The 20,447-nt window shown below is 54.2% G+C and overlaps 1 protein-coding gene and 1 long non-coding RNA gene across 12 annotated transcripts in view; one reads left to right on the top strand and one right to left on the bottom strand.

Moving 5' to 3' along the window:
• Nucleotides 1-4,640: 4,640 nt before the first annotated feature.
• Nucleotides 4,641-19,278, bottom strand: IDNK (IDNK gluconokinase). 8 transcript variants are annotated; one of them, XM_008274899.4, is made up of 5 exons: nt 19,159-19,278; nt 17,438-17,468; nt 17,044-17,130; nt 11,962-12,005; nt 4,641-8,246 (listed from the first exon to the last, which is right to left on the bottom strand). In XM_008274899.4, exons 1-5 carry the CDS (start codon nt 19,245-19,247, stop codon nt 7,895-7,897), a joined length of 603 nt encoding a protein of 200 aa, XP_008273121.2. In that variant the 5' UTR covers nt 19,248-19,278; the 3' UTR covers nt 4,641-7,894. The 8 variants fall into 8 exon arrangements, with proteins under 8 accessions (XP_008273121.2, XP_008273122.2, XP_002721323.2 ...); XM_008274900.4 differs by having other exon boundaries at nt 19,176-19,197; XM_002721277.5 differs by lacking the exon at nt 19,159-19,278 and adding an exon at nt 18,999-19,129.
• Nucleotides 19,039-20,447, top strand: part of LOC103352408 (uncharacterized) — a 37,927-nt gene continuing 36,518 nt past the window's right edge. For all 4 annotated transcript variants that reach the window (XR_011378819.1, XR_007914573.2, XR_519885.4 and 1 more), the window contains exon 1: nt 19,039-19,177. This is a non-coding gene — a long non-coding RNA (uncharacterized lncRNA). The remainder of the gene's footprint in view (nt 19,178-20,447) is intronic.

The following is a 20,447-nucleotide window of genomic DNA, read 5'->3' as shown; positions in this document are numbered from 1 at the left end:
CCGATGCGTGAGACTTCCTTTTTGCCAGCTACCACAAACAGGTTCTGCCTCCCAGGGGCTAAGCCGTATCTTCACTCTGTAGTAAGGCAGCTTAGAAGCCAAATTATCACAGACGTGTCCTCAGATCTGCAACAACGTTGGGACAGATGGGTTCAAGGCTTCTCTGTGAACAGGAATCTTGCTTGGGTGTAAGAGGTATGCGGGATGACAGGCAGATGCCAGGCTGGGGGTTTCGCTCTGTAGTGCACCTGCTGGAAGGATTCTGTACTGAGGTAGTTCACACACCGTGAAACTGACCGTCTTAAAATACACCCAGGTGGTTTCTGAATAGCGTGCTGTGATTTGGATGTTCCCCCCAATATCCATGACGAAATCTGATCCCCTATCGTGAGGAATTAAGCGGGCGGAAGCGTCATGTGTCCGTGTCACTTGGAGGTGAGACCTGTGGGAGGCCGTGAGGGTAACATGAGGGGTTCACAGTGGCGCCTGACTCCTCCGGGACTGTGTCTCTATGAGACGCGAGCCAGCACGCGCAGTCCCTCTCACCACTCTGTGGGCTCTGCAGAGTCTGCCCCAGCCAGAAGACCTCCCTAGGTGCACCTGCCTGACCTGGAACCTTCCGGTCTTCAGAACCCTGAGCGGAGTCCACTTGTATCCTTTATACATTTACTGAAGGCAGTGTCCAGTTGTGGCAGCAGCAAACGAGCGGGTAACATTGTGCGAACATCCCTGCTGGCTCCAGAACGTTCCTGTCAGCCCTGGAAGGAACCCCAGTGAGTCTCAGTCCTCCCTTCCCACCCCTGCTCCCTGATGCCGGATTTGCCTGTCACTGGCATCTCAGTAGCACCCTGGAACACGCTACCTTTCGTAGCTGGCTTTTGCACTGGGGTTTCCCACACGGTAGCACGGATCAGCACTGCACTCCTCTCTGTAGCACTGTTTGTCCCTCCGTCGGTTGATCAACGTGATCTTTGCAAAGAGAAATGTCTCCCTATCATTCTCTCCTCTGCGTGACTTCACCTGAAGGCCTCAACCACCTCCTTCGTCCCGGCTTCAGCAAGAGAAGTCGGGAAGGCCAGGCTTCATTAAAATGGACTAAACAGGCGGACCATGCTGGCAAATCCAGCTTCCACCGTGGTCCGCTGTGCCTGGGCCACGTAAGCCAGTGTCCTGCTTCTAGAAAGGGAACTCACCCGCTGCTTTCTTGGGTCTCTTGTGATCCCAGGCGTGGGGGTCGGCCACTCTGTGTTGGGGGGTCCGGGGCTGCCCACTCTGTCAGCAGCCAAGACGTGACTGCGCGTCATCTGTGCAGTGTTTCTGCTGGGTCAGAAGCGGCCTAGCCCTGCACTTTCCCATTGTCAAGTTTCCCAGCTGTTGCCCTCTGGGAGGGATTCGTCACAACCTAGCGTCCACGCAGGATCCTGCTTTTACCCTGGGGTTCCCGCACCCGGCTGGCCAGCACACTCAGCTGTGCATTTGTTTGTTTGTTTAAGGGGGTGGGGCAGACAGCTCCCATCTACTGGTTTACTTCCCTGATGCCCCCAATAGCCAGGCCAGGGCCAGGCCATAAGCCAGGAGCAAGGACCTCAATCTGGGTCTCCCATGTGGGTGTCAAGGACCAACTCAGAACCACCACTATTGCCTTCCAAAGTGCACAACAGCAGGAAGCTAGAATCAGGCATGGAGCCAGGACTTGAACCCAGTACAGGAAGCGGGCATCCCAAGCAGCATCTTAATACTGTGCCATGTGCGTGCCCCAGCTGCCCAGCCTTCTCACCGAGCCTCTGGCCCCCTCGCTACGCGTGGTGGCCTAGCAGGCTCAGAGAAGACATCTGTGCGTCCAGGTTCCTCGGGTGATGCTCTGAGAACCGCTGCCTTCCTCTCGTTCTGTCTTTCCTGTCACCACGACACAGAGGAGGCCCAGAGCCCAGAGTGCAAGTTCAGCCGTGGTGCTCTGTGCGAGTCTTTAGTCTGAGAGTGTGCCTTGGGGGGCCGGCACTGTGGCGTAGCAGGTAAAGCTGCCGCCTGCAGGGCCGGCATCCCATCTGGGCGCCAGTTCTAGTCCCAGCTGCTCCACTTCCGATCCAGCTCTCTGCTGTGGCCTGGGAAAGCAGTAGAAGATGGCCCAAGTCCTTGGGCCCCTGCACCCACGTGGGAGACCCGGAAGAAGCTCCTGGCTCCTGGTTTCGGATCGGCGCAGCTCCGGCCGTTGCGGCCAACTGGGGAGTGAACCAGCGGATGGAAGACTCTCTTTCTCTCTGCCTTTCCTTCTCTCTCTGTGTAACTCTTTCAAATACATAAATCTTTAAGAAAAAAAATTTTTTTTTTTTTTTGCCAGAGCTGGAGCCGAGTGTGTGGCGTGCTGCTGGGGCTATACAAGCATGTGACTGGGGTGCAGCCTTAACTAATCTAAGTGGAAAGGCCTCCCCCCTACATCTCTCTGCCATTCCGCCCCGCTGTGCCAGGGACAATGTCTTCACCCCCTCCAGCTCTAGCTGATAGCCCTTTCCGTGTAGTCTCTCCCATATCACACACAGCGGCAGCGGGGGTGCAGCGAGCGCACTGTGAGACAAGTGCCCTGTGGGAGGCCAGAGATGCCAGGGCACTGCTGTGGAGGCCACACTGACCTGGGACTGATGAGCCCCCCGCCCCCAGCTTAGCTACAGAAGTGACTTCATCCCTCTACCCTAACCAGGAGCCCGGGTACGTGGCAACCCTACAGGCACACTGGTGAGCTTGACTCTTGGCTCTGTCCCAAGAGTGCCATCCTCAAGTACGCGCTCGTGGGATGAAAGATCCCTTGCCTAGGACAAGGGGGTGCAGGGGGGGTGCTGGATTTTCCCCTCTGCCAGTCTACGTGGGACATGGCCTGCCTGGCTTGTTTACACGGACCCTTATGGGGGCCACTCACTCCCGCGGGTTCAGAGGTTTTCCCTCCACCCCCGCCCCCTGAAGAGGAACGCATCCATCAGAGCCACCGCACTTGGCACACCTAGACTGCGCACGCTGAGAGACAGGCTTGTGGGACTCACGGCCCTGGCGCTCTCAGGGTTCTTAAGTTGGGGTGGGAAGACAGGTCGCCTCGTATTCTTGGGCTCAGGCTCACAAGAAAGGAAAGATGTGGTGGGGCTTTGAGAACAGGGATTTAGACCCGTGGAGAGATGTGACCCGCTGTGCACCTGCCGCAGGCAGAATAACAGGTCACATTCTTTTTTTAAAAAAAACATTTTATTTACCATATGGATGCCAACCCTGGAGGCAGTGGCCACTGCGCCTGCCCCCGGCATCTCTCCAAATGCATACGTGCTGCAGCAGGAAATTCACAAGTCAACGTTCTTGACAGCTTCCCTACTGGAAATGGTCATTTTTCCTCTAACATCACTGTTGCAACCTTTATCCTACCAAATGGGTTTTAAATTATCATGAGGCATTACCACCCAAACCCTATCTTTTAGATGGCAATTAGTTTTTTATACGACTTGTTTTTTTCTTTTTTAAGATTATTTATTTGAAAGAGTTATACAGAGAAGGAGAGGCAGAGAGAGAGAGAGAGAGAGAGAGGTCTTCCATCTGCTGGTTCACTTCCCAATTGGCCGCAACAGGCGGAACTGCGCTGATCCAAAGCCAGGAGCTTCTTCCGGGTCTTCCACGCGGGTGCAGGGGCCCAAGGGCCTGGGCCATCCTCCACTGCTTTCGCAGGCCACAGCAGAGAGCAGGATGGGAAGTGGAGCAGCCAGGACTCATCCCATATGGGACGCTGGCGCTTCAGGCCAGGGCGTTAACCTGCTGCGCCACAGCACCAGCCCTTAATTTTTTGCATTTAAATTATACACATGAGAGTACTTCACAAAACTCATGGGCAGATAAAATTAAAAGATATTTATTTTGGTACAAAAAATACTGAAACCCGTGCAATTTTTTCTTAAATGCATTTTCCACCACCTTTTTGAAGACCTCTTATATGAATGGATTTCCATTTTTTTGTACCAAAATAAACATCTTTTAAATCAACTTTCCATGAACCCCCCCCCCCCCCTTAAAGCTATATGTATTTATTTGAAGAGCAAAGAGAGATCTTTCATTCACTGGTTCACTCCTCCAATGGCTGCCACAGCCAGGTCTGGGCCGGGCTTAAGCCATGAGCCAGGAACTCCATCCAGGTCTCCCACAGGGGTAGCAGGGGCCCAAGTACTCAGGTCTTCATCTGCTGCCTTCCCAGGCGCATTACCAGGACGCCAGATCAGAAGAGGAGCGGCTGGGGCTTGAACCTGGGATGGGATGCCTGCATTCCATGTGGCGGCTCAGCCCACTGTGCCACCATGCGGGACCCTGAAGTCTCCTTGTTGTCTGAGGGTGGAGCACTGAGTTACCTCCCCCACACTGAGGAGGAGTCCTGAGACCACATGAACCAATGGAGGGAGCCCCAGGTAAGAACAGTTTGTCAAGGCAACTGATACCTGGGATCCCAGACCTGGTAGGTGATCTGGTCAGAAGCCACAGCAAGATTTCCTCTGTGTGGAGTAGCACATGGCATAAAAAGCTTGTAAGTCTACAAATCCCACAGGGAGACAGGGTGGGAGCTTGCTTTACACCATGCCTTTACCTGTGCATTAGGAGCCAGCCCTTATGATGTCTTGCTGTTTTTTTTTTTTTTTTTTTTTTTTTTTAATGATGTATTTATGGGGCCAGCGCTGTGGCTCAGAGGGTTAACACCCTGACCTAAGCGCGGGCATCCCATATGGGCACTGGTTTGAAACCTGGCTGCTCCACTTACAATCCAGCTCTCTGCTATGGCCTGGGAGAGCAGTGGAAGACGGCCCAAGTGCTTGGGCCCCTGCACCTGCGTGGGAGACCCTGAAAAATTCCTGGCTCCTGGCTTCGGATCGGCGCAGCTTCGGCCGCCGCTGTCAGTTGGGGAGTGAACCTTCGGATGGAAGACCTCTCTCTCTCTCTCTCTGCTTCTGCTCTTTCTGTGTAACTCTTTCAAATAATAATAATAAAACTTTCAAGTAATCATTAAAATAATTATAAAATGTAATTTTTATAAAATAAATAATATTTATTTATTTGAAAGAGTTACACAGAGAGAGAAGGAGAGGCAGAGAGAGAGAAAGTGAGGTCTTCCATCTGCTGGTTCACTCCCCAGATGGCCACAACGGCCCGCTCTGCGCCGATCCAAAGCCAGGAGCCAGGAGCTTCTTCTGGTCTCCCCCGTGGGTTTAGGAGCCATCTTTCATTGCTCTCCCAGGCCACAGCAGAGAGTGGGATCAGAAGTGGAGCAGCCGGGTCTCAAACTGGTGCCCATATGGGATGGCGGCACTGCAGGCGACGGCTTTAACCCGCTACGCCACAGTGCTAGCCCGTCTTGCTGGTTTTTCCAACCTCATCAGGAAGACCTGTGACAGCACTTACATCTTTGTGAACAAGGAGTGGCTTCAGCTGAACCAGCAGCTGATCCCGGTTCTCCCAGGAAGAGGGAGACAGCAGGATGCAGGGACAGGTGGCAAGCTAGCTTGTCACACACACAGCACCCACTGCCTGGCACGGAACTGCTGATGAGCCAAGAATGCTCTTAGCACTGTGAGTTGGCATCACTTTATTTTAAACAAATTTTTTAGACTTTTTTATTTTCAGTTTTATTTGAAAGGTAGATCTTCCATCCCCTGGTTCACTCACCAAATGCCTGCCACAGTCAGGGCTGGGCCAGTCCAAAGCCAGGAACCCAGGACTGCTTCTGAGTCTCCTACACGGGTGGCAGGATGCATGTACTTGAGCCATCTTCTGCGTCTCCCAGGGCACACATTAGCAGGGAGCTGCGTCAGAAGCAGAGTAGCTAGGCCGGTGCCGCGGCTCACTAGGCTAATCCTCCGCCTAGCGGCGCCGGCACACCGGGTTCTAGTCCCGGTCGGGGCGCCGGATTCTGTCCCGGTTGCCCCTCTTCCAGGTCAGCTCTCTGCTGTGGCCAGGGAGTGCAGTGGAGGATGGCCCAGGTGCTTGGGCCCTGCACCCCATGGGAGACCAGGAGAAGCACCTGGCTCCTGCCATCGGATCAGCGCGGTGCGCCGGCTGCGGCGGCCATTGGAGGGTGAACCAACAGCAAAGGAAGACCTTTCTCTCTGTCTCTCTCTCTCACTGTCCACTCTGCCTGTTAAAAAAAAAAAAAAAAAAAAAAAAAAAGCAGAGTAGCTGGGACAGGAACCGGGCACTCCACTGAACGTGCATCCCCGAGCTGGCATAACTTCAGCCAGAGGGCAAGGGAGTCGTTACTGCTGCAGGCAAATGTATTGTATCAGGCCGCTGACTGCTGGTTCAACAGCTTGTTGTCCCACTGCTCTCCTCTGAGCTTAGCCCAGCGGCCACTGCTCTCTGTGATCTTAGCCCAGCGGCCACTGCTCTTCTCTGATCTTAGCCCAGCGGCCACTGCTCTCCTCTGATCTTAGCCCAACGGCCACTGCTCTCCTCTGTGATCTTAGCCCAGCGGCCACTGCTCTCCTCTGATCTTAGCCCAGCGGCCACTGCTCTCCTCTGATCTTAGCCCAGCGGCCACTGCTCTCCTCTGTGATCTTAGCCCAGCGGCCACTGCTCTCCTCTGACCTTAGCCCAGCGGCCACTGCTCTCCTCTGTGATCTTGGCCCAGCGGCCACTGCTCTCCTCTGTGATCTTGGCCCAGCGGCCACTGCTCTCCTCTGTGATCTTAGCCCAACAGCTGAACCGCAGCTCAAGGTGAGAGACCTGGAAGTTGCATTTCTTTCCTTTTTTTTTTTTAATTAAATAATTTTATTGGAAAAATCAGCAGGTTAGTAAGATATGAACATAGACAACATTTTAGCCAGTAAACAGAGTGAATGCCATTTACAAATAGTAAGAAGACATTTTGAAAATTTCAACGTTTTAGGATCCAATCATGCTAAGAAAATATTAATCTGCAAATTCTGTATTTTCTCAACTGTGAAGTGATAGAACTACGAATTAAAATGTTATCAGTAAGTCATGCAGAAAAATTCATGTTTTTTATTTAATAAATGTGAATTTACAAAGTGCAACTTTTGTATTGTTGTGGCTACCCCCCCCAACCTCCCTCCCTCCTGTGACCCTCCCCTCCCCTACTCCCTCTCCCATACCGCCCTTCATCGAGTTTCATTTTCAATTACCTTCATATACAGAAGATCAACTTAGTATACACTAAGCAAGGATTTCAACAGGCTGCACTCACACAACTGCACAAGGTATAGGGTATTGTTCGACTAGTAGTGTTGTTTTTAAGTTTCATAGTAAAACACATTAAGGACAGAGATCCTACGTGGGGAGCATGTACCCAGTGACTCCCGTTGTTGATTTAACAATTGGCACTCTTATTTATGACGTCAGCAATCACCCAAGACTCTTGCCCATGAGCTGTGTAGGCTATGGAAGCCCCTCTGAGCTTGTTTAGTCAAGGCCGTATCACAGTGGAGGTTCCTTCCTCCCTTCAGAGAAAGGCGCCTCTCTCCTTGATGGCCTGTTCCTTCTGCTGGGGTCTTGTTCACCAGGATCTTTCATTTAGGTTGTTGTTTGCCACCGTGTCATGGCTTCCCAAGAAGTTGCATGTATTTCTGCAAAGGCACGAGTGAGAATGTTCTCAACTCGGTAAGGATTTCTGGTCATCTGATTGAGTTGAAGATGAGTTTTTGACTCCAACTTGAGTCTGATTTCCTTTCTTCTTCTCCCGTTGTGACACTTGTATCACAAATCCCTAAAAACACAAGCCGACGAGTCTATCTTGACGCTCTGTGGTCGCTCCTCCTGGGAAGGATTCATAGCATGCAGGCGGATGGAACAAGGCTTGGGCTGGGCTGGCTGGGCTGGGCTGGAGACGCTGCCCACCTGTTTTCCAGAGCGCTGGCGTGCGTGATTCTCAGTTCATTTTCAGAGTGTCCAGGATCGTCGCCGTGATCTCCGAAAGACTTCGGTCCACGCTGACCTCCATGAAGTTTTCCGGAGCACACGGGGGCTCCAGGGTGTCAAACTGGGACTGCAGTAACTCGGGGGGCATAAAGTGTCCCTTCCTCTGGAGCAGGCGTCCAGAGATGGCCGCAAATGAGCCACTCAGATACACCGCCAAGAGCTGCACTGCTGTTGGCTTGTCTTCCTTCCCCGGCTCCTCACCTGTGGGAGCGGCGCCATCTTTTCCTCGTATTAGGATGTCTCTGTACATTTTCTTTAGGGCTGAACAGGCTAGAACCACATGCTGTCCTGAGGCTATGTCTCTGTTTTAAAAAGAGAGAGAGAGAGAGAAGCTAACAACATTTAAAATAACCCATGCTGTGGCGTACCAGGTAAAGCCACCACCTGCAGCGCCGGCATCCCATAGGGGCACCGGTTCGAGTCCCAGCTGTTCCACTTCCCATCTAACTCTTTGCTATAGCCTGGGAAAACAGTGGAAGATGGCCCAAGTCCTTGGGCCCCTGCACCCATGTCAGAGACCTGGAAGAAGCACCTGGCTTCAGATCAGCGCAGCTCCGGCCATTGTGGCCATTTGGGGAGTGAACCAGCAGATGGAGGACCTCTCCGCCTCTCTGTAAGTCTGCCTTTCAAATAAATAAATATTTTTAAACCAAAATAACCCATGTCAGTTCCGGGCGCAGGACTCCTGTCTTACATCCCAGCCCATGGACGGCATTAGAGAGGGCGGGGAAGCCTTGGGCGGTGGTGTTTCTGGTTACAGCCCTTCCCCTAGGGGGCTAAAGCGTCAGGCACAGTACAACTGCCTTTTCCCCCTGCCTCTTCTGCAGTGCGCTGGGAGAGCGTGCGGTTGCCGGCACAGAGCTGGAGGGGGCACTGGTCTCTGTCGTCGAGGTGAGCAGAAAGTGAAGTTTCCAGAGTTGCACTGAGGACAAAACTCCAGTGAGGGGCGGGAAACCAGAGTCCACCCTGGAGAAGTATGATGGCATCCCTGTAGCTCATGGGTGGGAGGCGCACATTTTGCGGTTGGGAAAGGACTCAGGATTCAGATGCACAGGTAACCAGCGGGCCTGGGGCTCTGTACAGAGTTCCTTTCCAAACTTTGGGATGTGTCCTTGAAGGGGCTACAGGCACATTAGACGGGAGACCCAGCAGTGAAGTGCATCATCAAAACCGTCAATGCTCAAGTCCATTCTGTAAAACAGCATTTGCATACAGCCTGCGCACACCCTCCTGTGTGCCCTATTTTCTGAAACACAGGTTTATTTACTTGAAAGGCAGAATTACACAAAGAAAGGGAGACGCACAGATCTCTCATCTGCTGGTTCACTCTCCAAATGGCCACAACGCCTGGGGCCGGGCCAGCTGGAAGCCAGGAGCCAGGAACTCCATCCAGGTCTCCCCTGTGGAATGGCAGGGGCCCAGCACTTGGGCCATCCTCTGCTGCTTTCCCAGGCCATCGCAGAGAGCTGGATCAGAAGTGGAGCAGCCGGACGGGGACCTGATTCAGAGCTCATATGGGATACCCGTGTCACAGGCAGTGGCTGACCCTGGCTGAACTGTCAGCCCTGCTCCTGTATACTTTAAAACACCTCTGTATAACTTATAATTCCTAATGCCTTGTAAACAGTTATGCTGCTTAGGGAACAGTGACAAGGAAAATGTGTGAGGGTACTTCAAAAAGTTCATAGACAATGGAATTACAATTTACTTGCATGCAAAAAAAAAAATTTGAAACTCATGCGTAGGAGTCCATGTTCAGTCACAGGCAAAACTGCGTTGTATTTTCTATCTGCAGCTGCCTGAGTCTCTGGGTGCTGTGGGCTGTTCAGTCACAGGCAAAACTGCGTTGTATTTTCTATCTGCAGCCGCCTGAGTCTCTGGGTGCTGTGGGCTGGCTGTGCTGAGCTGCCAGCCATTCCCAAGACAGCAGTGAGCACACGGTGTTGTGGTTTTTTCAACAATTATTTTGTTTTCCAGTTTATGTATTTTTTTAAGATTTATTTATTTATTCAAAAGAGAGTTACACAGAGAGGGGAGAGAGATACCTTCCATCTACTGGTTCACTCCCCAATTGGCTGCAATGGCTGGCTCTGCGCCGATCCAAAGCCAGGAGCCAGGAGTTTCTGCCAGGTCTCCCACGTGGGTGCAAGGGCCCAAGGACTTGGGCCATCCTCTACTGTTTTCCCAGGCCATAGCAGAGAGCTGGACAGGAAGTGGAGCAGCCGGGTCTTGAACCAGCGCCCATATGGGATGCCGGCGCTTCAGGCCAGGACGTTAACCCACTGCACCACAGCGCTGGCCCCTTATGTATTTATTTGTACTTGAAAGACAGAAGCAGAGACATGCAGACAAAGAAAGATCTATGCCCAGGTTCATTCCCTAAACGTCTGTTCAGGCCAAAGCCAGGATCCCCACCTGTGTCTCCCATGTGGGTGACAGGGATCCAACTACTTGAGCCATCACTTCCCGTCTGCCACAGTGTGCATTAGCAGGGAGCTAAAATTGGGAGTGGAGCCAGGATTCGGATCCAGCCACTCTGATATGGGATGTCGGCATCCCAAGCGTATCTTAGCCACTCCACTACATGCACACCCAAGACTTTATTTAACCTGGGTCCAGAGGTTGGGGGTCAATCTATCCTCAGGCTTCTCACTTTTTTTTTGACAGGCAGACTTAGACAGTGAGAGAGAGAGACAGAGAGAAAGGTCTTCCTTCCATTGGTTCACTCCCCCAATGGCCTCCACAGCCAGCGCTGTGCTGACCCGAAGCCAGGAGCCAGGAGCCAGGCGCCTCCTCCTGGGGTGCAGGGCCCAAGCACCTGGGCCATCCTTCACTCAGGCCACAGCAGAGAGCTGGCCTGGAAGAGGAGCAACCGGGAATAGAACCTGGCTCCCATATGGGATGCCGGCGCCGCAGGCGGAGGATTAACCAAGTGAGCCATGGCGCCGGCCCCAGCTGCTCACTTCTGCGTCCATTACTGGTCTATATTACAGCGCAGGTAAACTCTGCTGAGGCTATCTGCTAGAAACCAAGGCGGCAGGAGGTCAGACCCTAAAACCCTAAACCCTGCAAAGTTAAAATCAAGGGGCCGGCATTGTGGTGCGGCAGGTTGAGCCACTGCCTGTGACATCATCATCACTTATCAGAGCACCGGTTCTGGTCTAAGCTGCTCTGCTTCCGATCCAGCTCCCTGCGAACACACCTGGGAAAGCAGCGGAAAATGGCCCACGTCCTTGGGCCCCTGCACCCACGTGGGAAACCCAGAGTTCCAGGCTCCTGGCTTTGGTACGGCCCAGCTCCTGCTGTTGTGGCCACTTGGTGGATGGAAGATCTTGTCTCTCCCTCCACCACCACGCGTTTCAAATAAATAAATAATAAACCTTTTTACAAAATGTCTTCATCTTAGAAAGCAAGATTTATAACCCATTTTCTGATTTTTCTTTTTTTCTTTCCATGTCTCAACTGGGGTTTCCAGTGGGTTCAGGCCCTTGGGGTTGGGAGGGGTGTTTGCTCAGGGCAGACTACAGAGCTGGACACTGCGGGACTGTAATCTCAGGGGCCAAGTGTCTGTGGGCTTACAAATGCTACCAGGTCCTCCTGGGATCCAGCCTGAGGTAGGGGACAAGTGATGGCTGAGGTCGTCTGTAACAGGGACAGCACCGTTAACCTTGGTTCTCAGCCCTCACTGCGACACGTTCTAAGTGCTAGGCACCACCTCACGTACTCGTCATACTAATCTGTGAGCGGGAGCTGTATCGATCCCCACTTCACAGAGGAAGCAGCAGGCTGTCGAAACCAAGAGGCTGATGGGGAGTCCCAGGCTAGCAATTCTAGAAAGAGCCGCAGTGAGCTCCGTGGCTGCCTGAATCGTGGCCGGTTCCTTGCCAGAAGTGCCTTCCATTCCCGAGGCCCTTCATCCCCAGTCAGTTCTGATTTCACGGATGGATTTTTCTTCCTGTGGTTTCCACTGGCTTTTCCTGATTCACTGGCTTGTGCCAAGGCCTGGAGCTCTCTTACCTTAGTAAAACATCGTGCAGCGTGCAGAGCCACGGGATCCTATCCTGCAATTAAAGCGGACACCAAGTGACTTCTCCAGATGTTGTTTGCACAGACAATGTGGCAGTCACATCTCAGGTGCTAAGGAGCCGGGAGACCGGGTCCAGGGCTGGGCAGCTAACCACACACACACACATTCCCCCTTTTAAAATTTAGATCTTAGTGGCTCTCTTCAGAGCGGGGGCAGGGGTCACTCCATGGAGTGGGACAAGCAAAGCCGTTCCTCAACAGCGCCCCAGCCACAGGACCAGGCCCCCCACGCCCACTTTCTGGAATTCTTGAATTCTGTCCTAGGAAATTCTCCAACTCTGTTTAGGTCTTCCAGTTTACCAGCATTAAAAGCACTGTACAAAATGACCACCAGGCTGTGTGTTCAAGGTGCATGTGAAACATAAATGGGATTCTGTGTTCAGACCGGGCCCCCCCCAAGGCTATCTCAGTATACACGCTAACATCCCCAACTCTGCACAAACCCCAAACCCAAACACGGCTGCTCCCAAAGATCGTGGATATGGGCTGCTCAGCCTGTATTGGGTTCTGGATGAACCAAAGAGGCAGGGAAGTTTATTCAATTACCAATGATTCTTTTCGTAAAAACCTTTTACAAAGAATTTATTTATTAAGGTGAAAGGCAGAGAGAGGGAGAAGAAAAACCCCAGAGCTTAATCAGTAGACACCTGGGGATGGAGGAGCCCAGCACACTTTCCAGATTCACTACAAATACTGCCCTGATAATCAGGAAAAACGGCACTCCTCAAAATGTGCTCAAAACTTATTTAGTTATTTAAAAGGTAGAGAGAGAGAGACAGAGAGAGAGAGACAGAGACAGGCAGGGAGCCATCTTCCGTCTGCTGGTTCACTCCCCAAATGCCCACAACAGATGGGGAGGGCCAGGCCGAACTCAGGAGCCAGGAGCTTCGTCCGGGTCTCCCTTAGTGCACAGCAGGTACCCAACTACTTGAGCCACCACCGCGGCCTCCCAGTGTGGGCGTTAGCCAGCAGCTGGAAGGCAGGGTGGAACCAGCACTCCAACGCCGGCGTCCCAAGAGGGGTCTTCAGCGGCTGCACCATCAACCCCACCCCCAGCCCTCTAAACATACTGTGCAGCTGAAGTCTACTCAGGCAGCACCGGCGTGGGCCCGGCACACAGGAGAGGCTCACGGACAGCAGCTTGGGAATCCCTTGGGATCAGCGTCACTGCCACAGCCCGGCGTGGGTGCCCGTCCCCCTGGACTGGTGTGCAGTGAGGGACAAGCTCTACAGCCGGGCACTCAGGACGGCTGCCGAGCTTCGTGGACGTGGCTGTTGCAGCCTGGGAGCTGGCTTTCACACCGCATTAAATCCTAATGAGCTTCCTCCTGCACAGCTCTTAAAAGCTCCTGGTGTGTTCAACTCCTATGCCCTGAGAGCCCTGTGACAGCACACTCTCTCGTCCTCCCCAGTCTCCTCCCTGGGCTTCTGCCTTGGGCGCCCTGTATTCCATCCACAGGTGCCTCCCATGGCACGATGCTGTGTGTGTGTGTGTGTGTGTGTGTGGCAGGCGAGGGGAAGCTGGTTGGGACCAGCCCAGCTGTTACCCACACCTTCGCTCTGACTCGCTGGGTTGGTGTCAAGAATGTCAACTGGGCTGGTGCTGTGGCATAGCAGGTAAAGCCGCCACCTGCAGTGCCAGCATCCCACACAGGTGCCGGTTTGAGACCCGGCTGCTCTACTTCTGATCCAGCTCTCTGCTATGGCCTGGGAAAGCAGTAGAAGATGGCCCAGGTGCTTGGGCCCCTGCACCCACGTGGGAGAACCAGAGGAGGCTTCCGGCTCCTGGCTTCAGGTTGCCCAGCTCCAGCCATTGTGGCCAACTGGGGAGTGAACCAGCTGATGGAAGACCCCCCTGCCCCACCTCTCTCTGTGTGTAACTCTGACTTTCAAATAAATAAATCTTAAATATATATATATATATATACACACACACATATACAGGAGCTGGTGCTGTGGTGTAGTGGGTAAAGCTGCCACCTGCAATGTCCGCATCCTATATGGGTGCCAGTTCGAGTCCTGGCTGTTCCACTTCCGGTCCAGCTCTCTGCTGTGGCCTGGGAAAGCAGAAGATAGCCCAAGCCCTTGGGTCCCTGCACCAATGTGGGAGACACAGAAGAAGCTCCTGGCTCCTGGCTTTGGATGGCGCAGAGCCGGCCGTTGTGGCCATCTGGGGAGTGAACCAGCAGATGGAAGGCACGCGCTCTCGCTCTCTCTCTCTTTCTCTGCCTCTCCTCTCTCTGTGTATAACTCTGACTTTCAAATAAATAAATAAATCTTAAAAAAAAAATACAGAACTCTAGCACCAGCTGGAAACTTGGAAACCATTTAGCCTAACAGCCCCATTGTATAAGAAAACTAGTCTCAAATAAAATAAATCTTTAAAAACTAGTCTCAAACATAAAGGGACTCAAAGCTAGACATCAAACTGATTTTTTCTCCTAAAAACTAAAATGCTGTCCCTGATCATTTCAACCGGCTCTCTAGCTAAAGTCTAGGCTTCTCTCGAATGCTCCACGCCACTGTTGCAGGAGAGCGATCACTCAGTACAGTCACAGCTGTGGAACCCGGGCCTGGAAGGGGCCTGAGCAGATCACTAAGCCAGCCCTCTGTGTGACACGGGGCCCACGCGTGCAGGACACGATGAGCACCCAGAAGGTGACAGCCTGACCCCCCCACCCCGCCCCCACCCTCATTTCTCGGTCCACCCAATCAGGTGCTCCTTTTAAATCTCTGTGTGTCAAGGTTTCAGTTATAGAAAAACCTCCTCGAGGGCAACGGAGGTGAGTGTGGAGAGAAACTGGGGCTCTGGGTCAGATCCCCATGTTTCGGGTAGCTCATTCCCAGTCTTAGTCCAGTGAAGCCACCGGCCTGAGCTGCCGGGCTGCCCCTCCCCTCCACATCCCCAGAGCCTTCCGGAGCCCCAGGCTCGCGTGCAGGAAGTGAGCGACAGCACGCGTGAGAAGGAAACCATGTTCAACACGGGCCACTCTCTCTTCTTGACCTTGGGGACCCGGCGCGCCACACAGCCCTGTTGGTCCTCCACGCGAGGAGCTGCGACCCAGCAAAGAGCACCAGCAAACAGGCCTGCAAAGCTCAGGATGCCCAGCCTCCCAGTCTCTCTCCCCTCCCCACGGCTCCCTAAAACCCAGGGCAGACCCAGAGCGAGCACCCACGCCCCCACCATCACCAGCAAGCTTCCCTGGCCCCTAGCTAAGGTCGCTCCACCCTCCCCTCGCCCCACTCCGCTCCATCATCGGCCTAGTTTCTTTTCTTCATAGCACTTCATCGCTGCCCCCAGCTTGCCTGTCACCTGTCTCCTGGCCCAAGGTCCACGGGAGCGGGGCCTCTGCAGTCTTACTCGGGGGGTCCCAGCTGCTCACTTCATTATGACGGCAGCGGCCCACAGAGTCCCTGGAGCGGCTCCAGTCACGGTCCACTGACAGCCCTTCAAGGCAGAACCGTGGGACCAGAGATGGGGCAAGCACCCCTCGGGGTGGAGGGGGTGAGCCAAGGCCACTGACAGCGCACATAGCAGTGCTGGCCTTTGTTCTCGGAGCACGTGGGCCCTGCATGCCAGGGCTGCTCCAGGCCCAGGCTGGGGGTCCTGCGCACCCGCATCGCCTGAGTGACAGCCGGTGAACGCCAACACGTGCACCCTGCCTGACTGACTGGTTAACAGAGACCCTGGGAGATGGCTACGCGGGCACTCATGCATTCCCCCAAACGCATGCCATAGATATTTTCTTAACCAAAACAGCCACAGCCGCTGCCCCTTTTTTGGGGGAGGATGTTAAAATCTAGTTGCCGAGACACAAATATGAATGAAATGCTCACATTTGATTTCAACTGTCATGCTGCAGCTGGGACAGGGCAACAGATTTGCCACGGTGCTCGGCGAGTCCACCACGGATCCGGGAAGCCAGTCAGGGAGGGCTTCCCTGCAGAAGCGGCATGGAGCCAAGACCTGAAGCTGGAGCAGGGCTGGGGGTGGGGGTGGGGGTCAGCACATTCCAGGCAGCAGTGGGGAGGAGTCGGGGAGCAGGAGGGGCTCACTCATGGGGCCACGGCGGCTCCCATAGCAACACACTGGAGCCTGGCACCTGGGCCAGACCACACGCCTTTAGGAGCCTGGGCATTAGCGGGGATGGCCAGACTGGAGTTTGCAAAGGTCTCCGTGGCTTTGGGGAGGAGGCCGACTGGCCTGAGAGGAGATGACCAGCCCCGCCACCAGGGGGCACGGCGGAGCCTCTGCCTTCTTAGGGACGGCATTCGTTTTTTTTTTTTTTCCCCCAAAGAAGCCTTTTATTTAATGAGTACAAATTCCATATGTACTTTAGGAATACAGTGATTCTTCTCACCATCCCCGCCCTCCCACCCCACTCACACCCACCTCCTCCTCCCTCTCCCACTCCCAGGCCCATTCTCCATTAAGATTCGATTTCAATTAACTTTGTACACAGAAGACCAACTCTATACTAAGTAAAGATCTCAACAATCTGCACACACACACACACACACACACAAACTGTTTGAGAACAAGTTCTACAGTTCACTCTCGTAATACAACTCATTAAGGACAGAGGTCCTGATAGGGAGTTAGTGCACAGTGACTCCTGTTGTTGATTTAATAATCAGCACTCCTAGGTATGACGTCAGTGATCACCCGAGGCTCTTGACATGAGCTGCCTAGGCTCTGGGAGCCTTTTGCATCCACAATCTCTTTCAGTATTAAAGCCATGAGCAGAGTGGAAGTTCTCTCCTCCCTTCAGAGAAAGGTACTTCCTCCTTTAAGGGGCTGCATTGTAAAGTCCCACGACATGGGGCTGTGGCAGGCTCTGTCCCTGGAGCTGAGTCCAGAGAATTCAGGGCCGCCGCTAACACCAGGGGAGGCCCTGGCGTGCACCCGGCTCCCGGCAGCACCTGGGGCTCATGACTCCCGACTCGGGCCCTGGACCCCACCAGGTGCTGCCCAGACCTCAGCCTGCGCTGTACACGGCCAGCCGGCCTTACCTGGTCGTTCAGCGGGATCCCCCTTTCCATCTTCCTGCGATTTTCCTCCGGGTGGTAGTCATCCGCGTCATAGAATTTCCAGCCCAGCTTTAAGAACAAAAGGAAAAGAGGGTCTATGTGCTCAAAGCGGCAGGCGGTGCAGCTCGCCTGACAGCCACCAGGGGTCACTAGCGGGCAGGTGCAGAAACACTCCCACCACCTGTGGGGCGCCCTTTTCCATTCACTACTATTCGCAATCATCAAGGGGAAACTGCGCCAGTGGGTTCCAGGCCACGCCGTGGGGTGGGGAGAGGGTCCATACAAAGCACGGCAGGCCCGCAGGAAGGGAGGGAGGGGAGCCAGGACGCAAGCACACAGTGGCACATGCAGCCCAGAGCCCCTGTGAACAGGCTACCTTGGATGCCAGCAGGGCGCCCACGGTCGACCTGTGGAGAAGAGAGATGTGTCAGTTACCACTGCTCCTTGCCCACCATGCACACGGCTTCCTCCCACGCCGCATGCCCAGGGGACAGACGGCTGCCCCAGAGGCGCTGAAGCCCTCGACCCTGGGGACCAGAGACTGGCTCCGTGTGTCCCCCTGCAATGCACTGAACACACAAGCAACACCTGTCCCGCTGTCTTTTTCAAAGGCCACCTTTCAGATCTCACAAACACCCATTAGACTTCTCAGTAATCAGTTTTATGCTCCCTGCTGTGCAGAATTTTTAAAATTATCTTCAAGCTTATTATTTTGCATTAACAATGCTTTCAGGAACTTTTCTGTTGTGACACTAGTGTTCTCTTCAGCCATTTAGGTGATGGCAAATGTTAGGCAGTGCAATTAGAACCCTGCAGCGGGCAGGCGCTGTGGCTCACTTGGTTAATCCTCTGCCTGTGGCACCAGCATCCAATGTGGGCACCGGGTTCTAGTCCCGGTTGCTCCTCTTCCAGGCCAGCTCTCTGCTGTGGCCTGGGAGTGCAGTGGAGGATGGCCCAAGTGCTTGGGCTCTGCACTCCATGGAAGACCAGGAGGAAGCACCTGGCCCCTGGCTTCGGATCACCAGGGTGCCGGCCATGGCGGCCATTGGGGGAGTGAACCAACGGAAGGAAGACCTTTCTCTCTCTCTCTCTGTCTATAACTCTCTCTCTCTCTAACTCTGCCTGGCCAAAAAAAAAAATTTCACTGCTGCTGCAGTCTAGGGTTGCTGTAACATTTGCCACATCTCCCTGACCTTTAACCCTCTGAGCCAGGAGGGCGCAGGTCAGCTTCTTTATCTACACTCACCCTGGGAATCTCAACCCCTTACTGTCCACACAGCCCGCACAGGGAGTAGAACTGGGAGCGGAGCTGGGACTCAAACTCAGGCCCTGTGATCCGGGATGTGGGCACCGGTGCCCGTCAGCACAAGCCCATCTAAGAGCTTACCTTTCACCCCGCCCCCGCAGGTGAGCAGGTGCCACCTGCGTCTCTGTGACGTCAGCGCCCCACCCCTCCTCCGCTTTAAAAACCAGAACCAAACCCAGCAACAAACAAACAAGTAAACCTCTGGAAGCGCACGGCGAGCCTTTGGAGGTTATGATACCCTGAATGCTGCGGGACCTGTGTCTTCTGGGTCCAACCGGGAGGCAGACGGCAACCTCCCGGGGCTGCAGGGGGGAGGGCGGACCCGGGCGCCCGCCTCTCCCCGCTTCCCGCACCCTCGGGAGCCTCCCTGCCCGCGAGCGCGGGCTCCTTCCGTGTAAGCTGGAAAACAGTCCCCCCGCTGGGCCGCGGTGCGCCCCGAGCCGGGGCCCCGCCGGCGGCACCGGGTCCCCGCGGGCCGGCCTCCGCCCCTCCCGCCACCCAGGCTCCGCCCGCCCCGGGGTCGCCCTCCCAGGCCCTGCAGGGCCCGGGCCAGGCCTGGCTGCGGCTTGCGCAGCAGCGAGCGGCAGGGCGCGGGCTCTCCGGCGCGCCCCCACCCCGGGCCTGGACTCACTTCCCGGAGCCGCTCACGCCCATCACCAGCAGCGCGCCGGGCGCCGCCATGGCCCAAGGCCGCTCCGTGCCGTCGGCTTCCGGGCCCGCCGGCGCCACCCCTGCACCTGCCCCGCCCCTGCGCGCTCCGCGCCTCCCGGGTCTTTGCAACGCGGCAATACCAGTAATAAGTATTCACAGGTACGGAGTCCTGGGGCAGAACTGCGTGCGTCCAGATTCTATCTGCGTGGAAGCCGCCGCTACACCGCATCACTCTTATTTAATCACGGCTGCTTCTCTTTTATTCTCTTGAAGAAAAGTTCGGGGGGGGGGGCGGGGGAGCCAGTGCTGTGGCGCAGCGGGTTAAAGCCCTGGCCTGCAGTGCCAGCATCCCATATGGACGCCGGTTCGAAACCCGGCTGCTCCGCTTCCGATCCAGCTTTCTGGATGGCCTGGGAAAGCAGCAGAGGATGGCCCAAGGGCTTGGGCCCTGCACCCGCGTGGGAGACCCAGAAGAAGCTCCTGGCTCCAGATTGGCACAGCTCTGGCCGTTGCGGCCAACTGGGGAGTGAGTGACCCAGAAGCTGCCTCCAAGCTGGCTCAGGCCGGGGTGTGGCCCTCGGGCCTGGCCTGCTGTTGGCTGGGGAAACACAGCCCTCACTGTAGCTGTCATTTCCCGGGACTGCTGGAGGAGCATCACAGCATGGTAGCTGGTGAAAGCCGTAACTATTTTTATAAAATTAAAATTTTATATACTTATGTATAATTTACAAAATTATTAAAAATTTTATGTGTACACATTTCCTGGATTTCATATATATAGTTATTTTTCTTTTTAAAGATTCATTTATTTGAAACATAGTTACAGAGAGAGAGAGAGGTAGAGACAGAGAGAGGTCTTCCATCTGCTGGTTCACTCCCCAGATGGCCACAATGGCCAGAGCTGCGCCGATCTGAAGCCAGAAGCCACAAGCCTCCTCCTGCTCTCCCGTTCGGGTGCAGAGGCCCAAGGACTGGGGCCATCCTCTGCTGCTTTCCCAGGCCATCCAGAGAGCTGGATCAGAAGTGGAGGAGCCAGGTCTCGAACCAGCACTGATGTGGGATGCTGGCATCCTGGCATCCCATGCCACATTGCTCAGCCCACAGTTTTAGGAACACAATGATGCTTCCCACCCCATCCTTCCTCCCTCCCTCACCTCCACCCTGCCTCTTCCTGCCTTTCTTACGTATCTTTAATTTTTGCAGTGACATACTTCCAGTTTCCTTTATAATCATAAGCTTAACCCTCCACTAAATAAAGAATTCAACAAGTAGTAAGTGGAAAAACCACTCTTCCTCAGGAGTATAGACAAAGGCTATAAACAAGAATCAAATCTCAAGATGTCAATTTCACTCAAATACATTACATTTTTTGTACTCTGTATATTAGTTACCACGAATCAGGGAAAACATATGATATTTATCTTTTAGG

Source organism: Oryctolagus cuniculus, chromosome 1 (assembly GCF_964237555.1).
Source record: "Oryctolagus cuniculus chromosome 1, mOryCun1.1, whole genome shotgun sequence".
Lineage (NCBI taxonomy): Eukaryota > Metazoa > Chordata > Mammalia > Lagomorpha > Leporidae > Oryctolagus > Oryctolagus cuniculus.
The sequence above is the reverse complement of the archived record's forward strand: the minus strand, read 5'-3'. Positions and strand labels throughout refer to the sequence as shown.

What these genes read in the sequence shown, in the direction of transcription:
- IDNK (XM_008274899.4), bottom strand. Translation starts at nt 19,247, where the DNA reads ATGCGGTGTAGCGGCGGCTTCCACGCAGATAGAATCTGGACGCACGCA. An exon ending in CCTGTGAATACTTATTACTG is followed by an intron (nt 17,469 to 19,158) that starts GTATTGCCGCGT and finishes TCTTCTCCACAG; the next exon opens with GTCGACCGTGGGCGCCCTGC. An exon ending in CTGCACGATGTTTTACTAAG is followed by an intron (nt 8,247 to 11,961) that starts GTAAGAGAGCTC and finishes TTTTTAAAACAG; the next exon opens with AGACATAGCCTCAGGACAGC.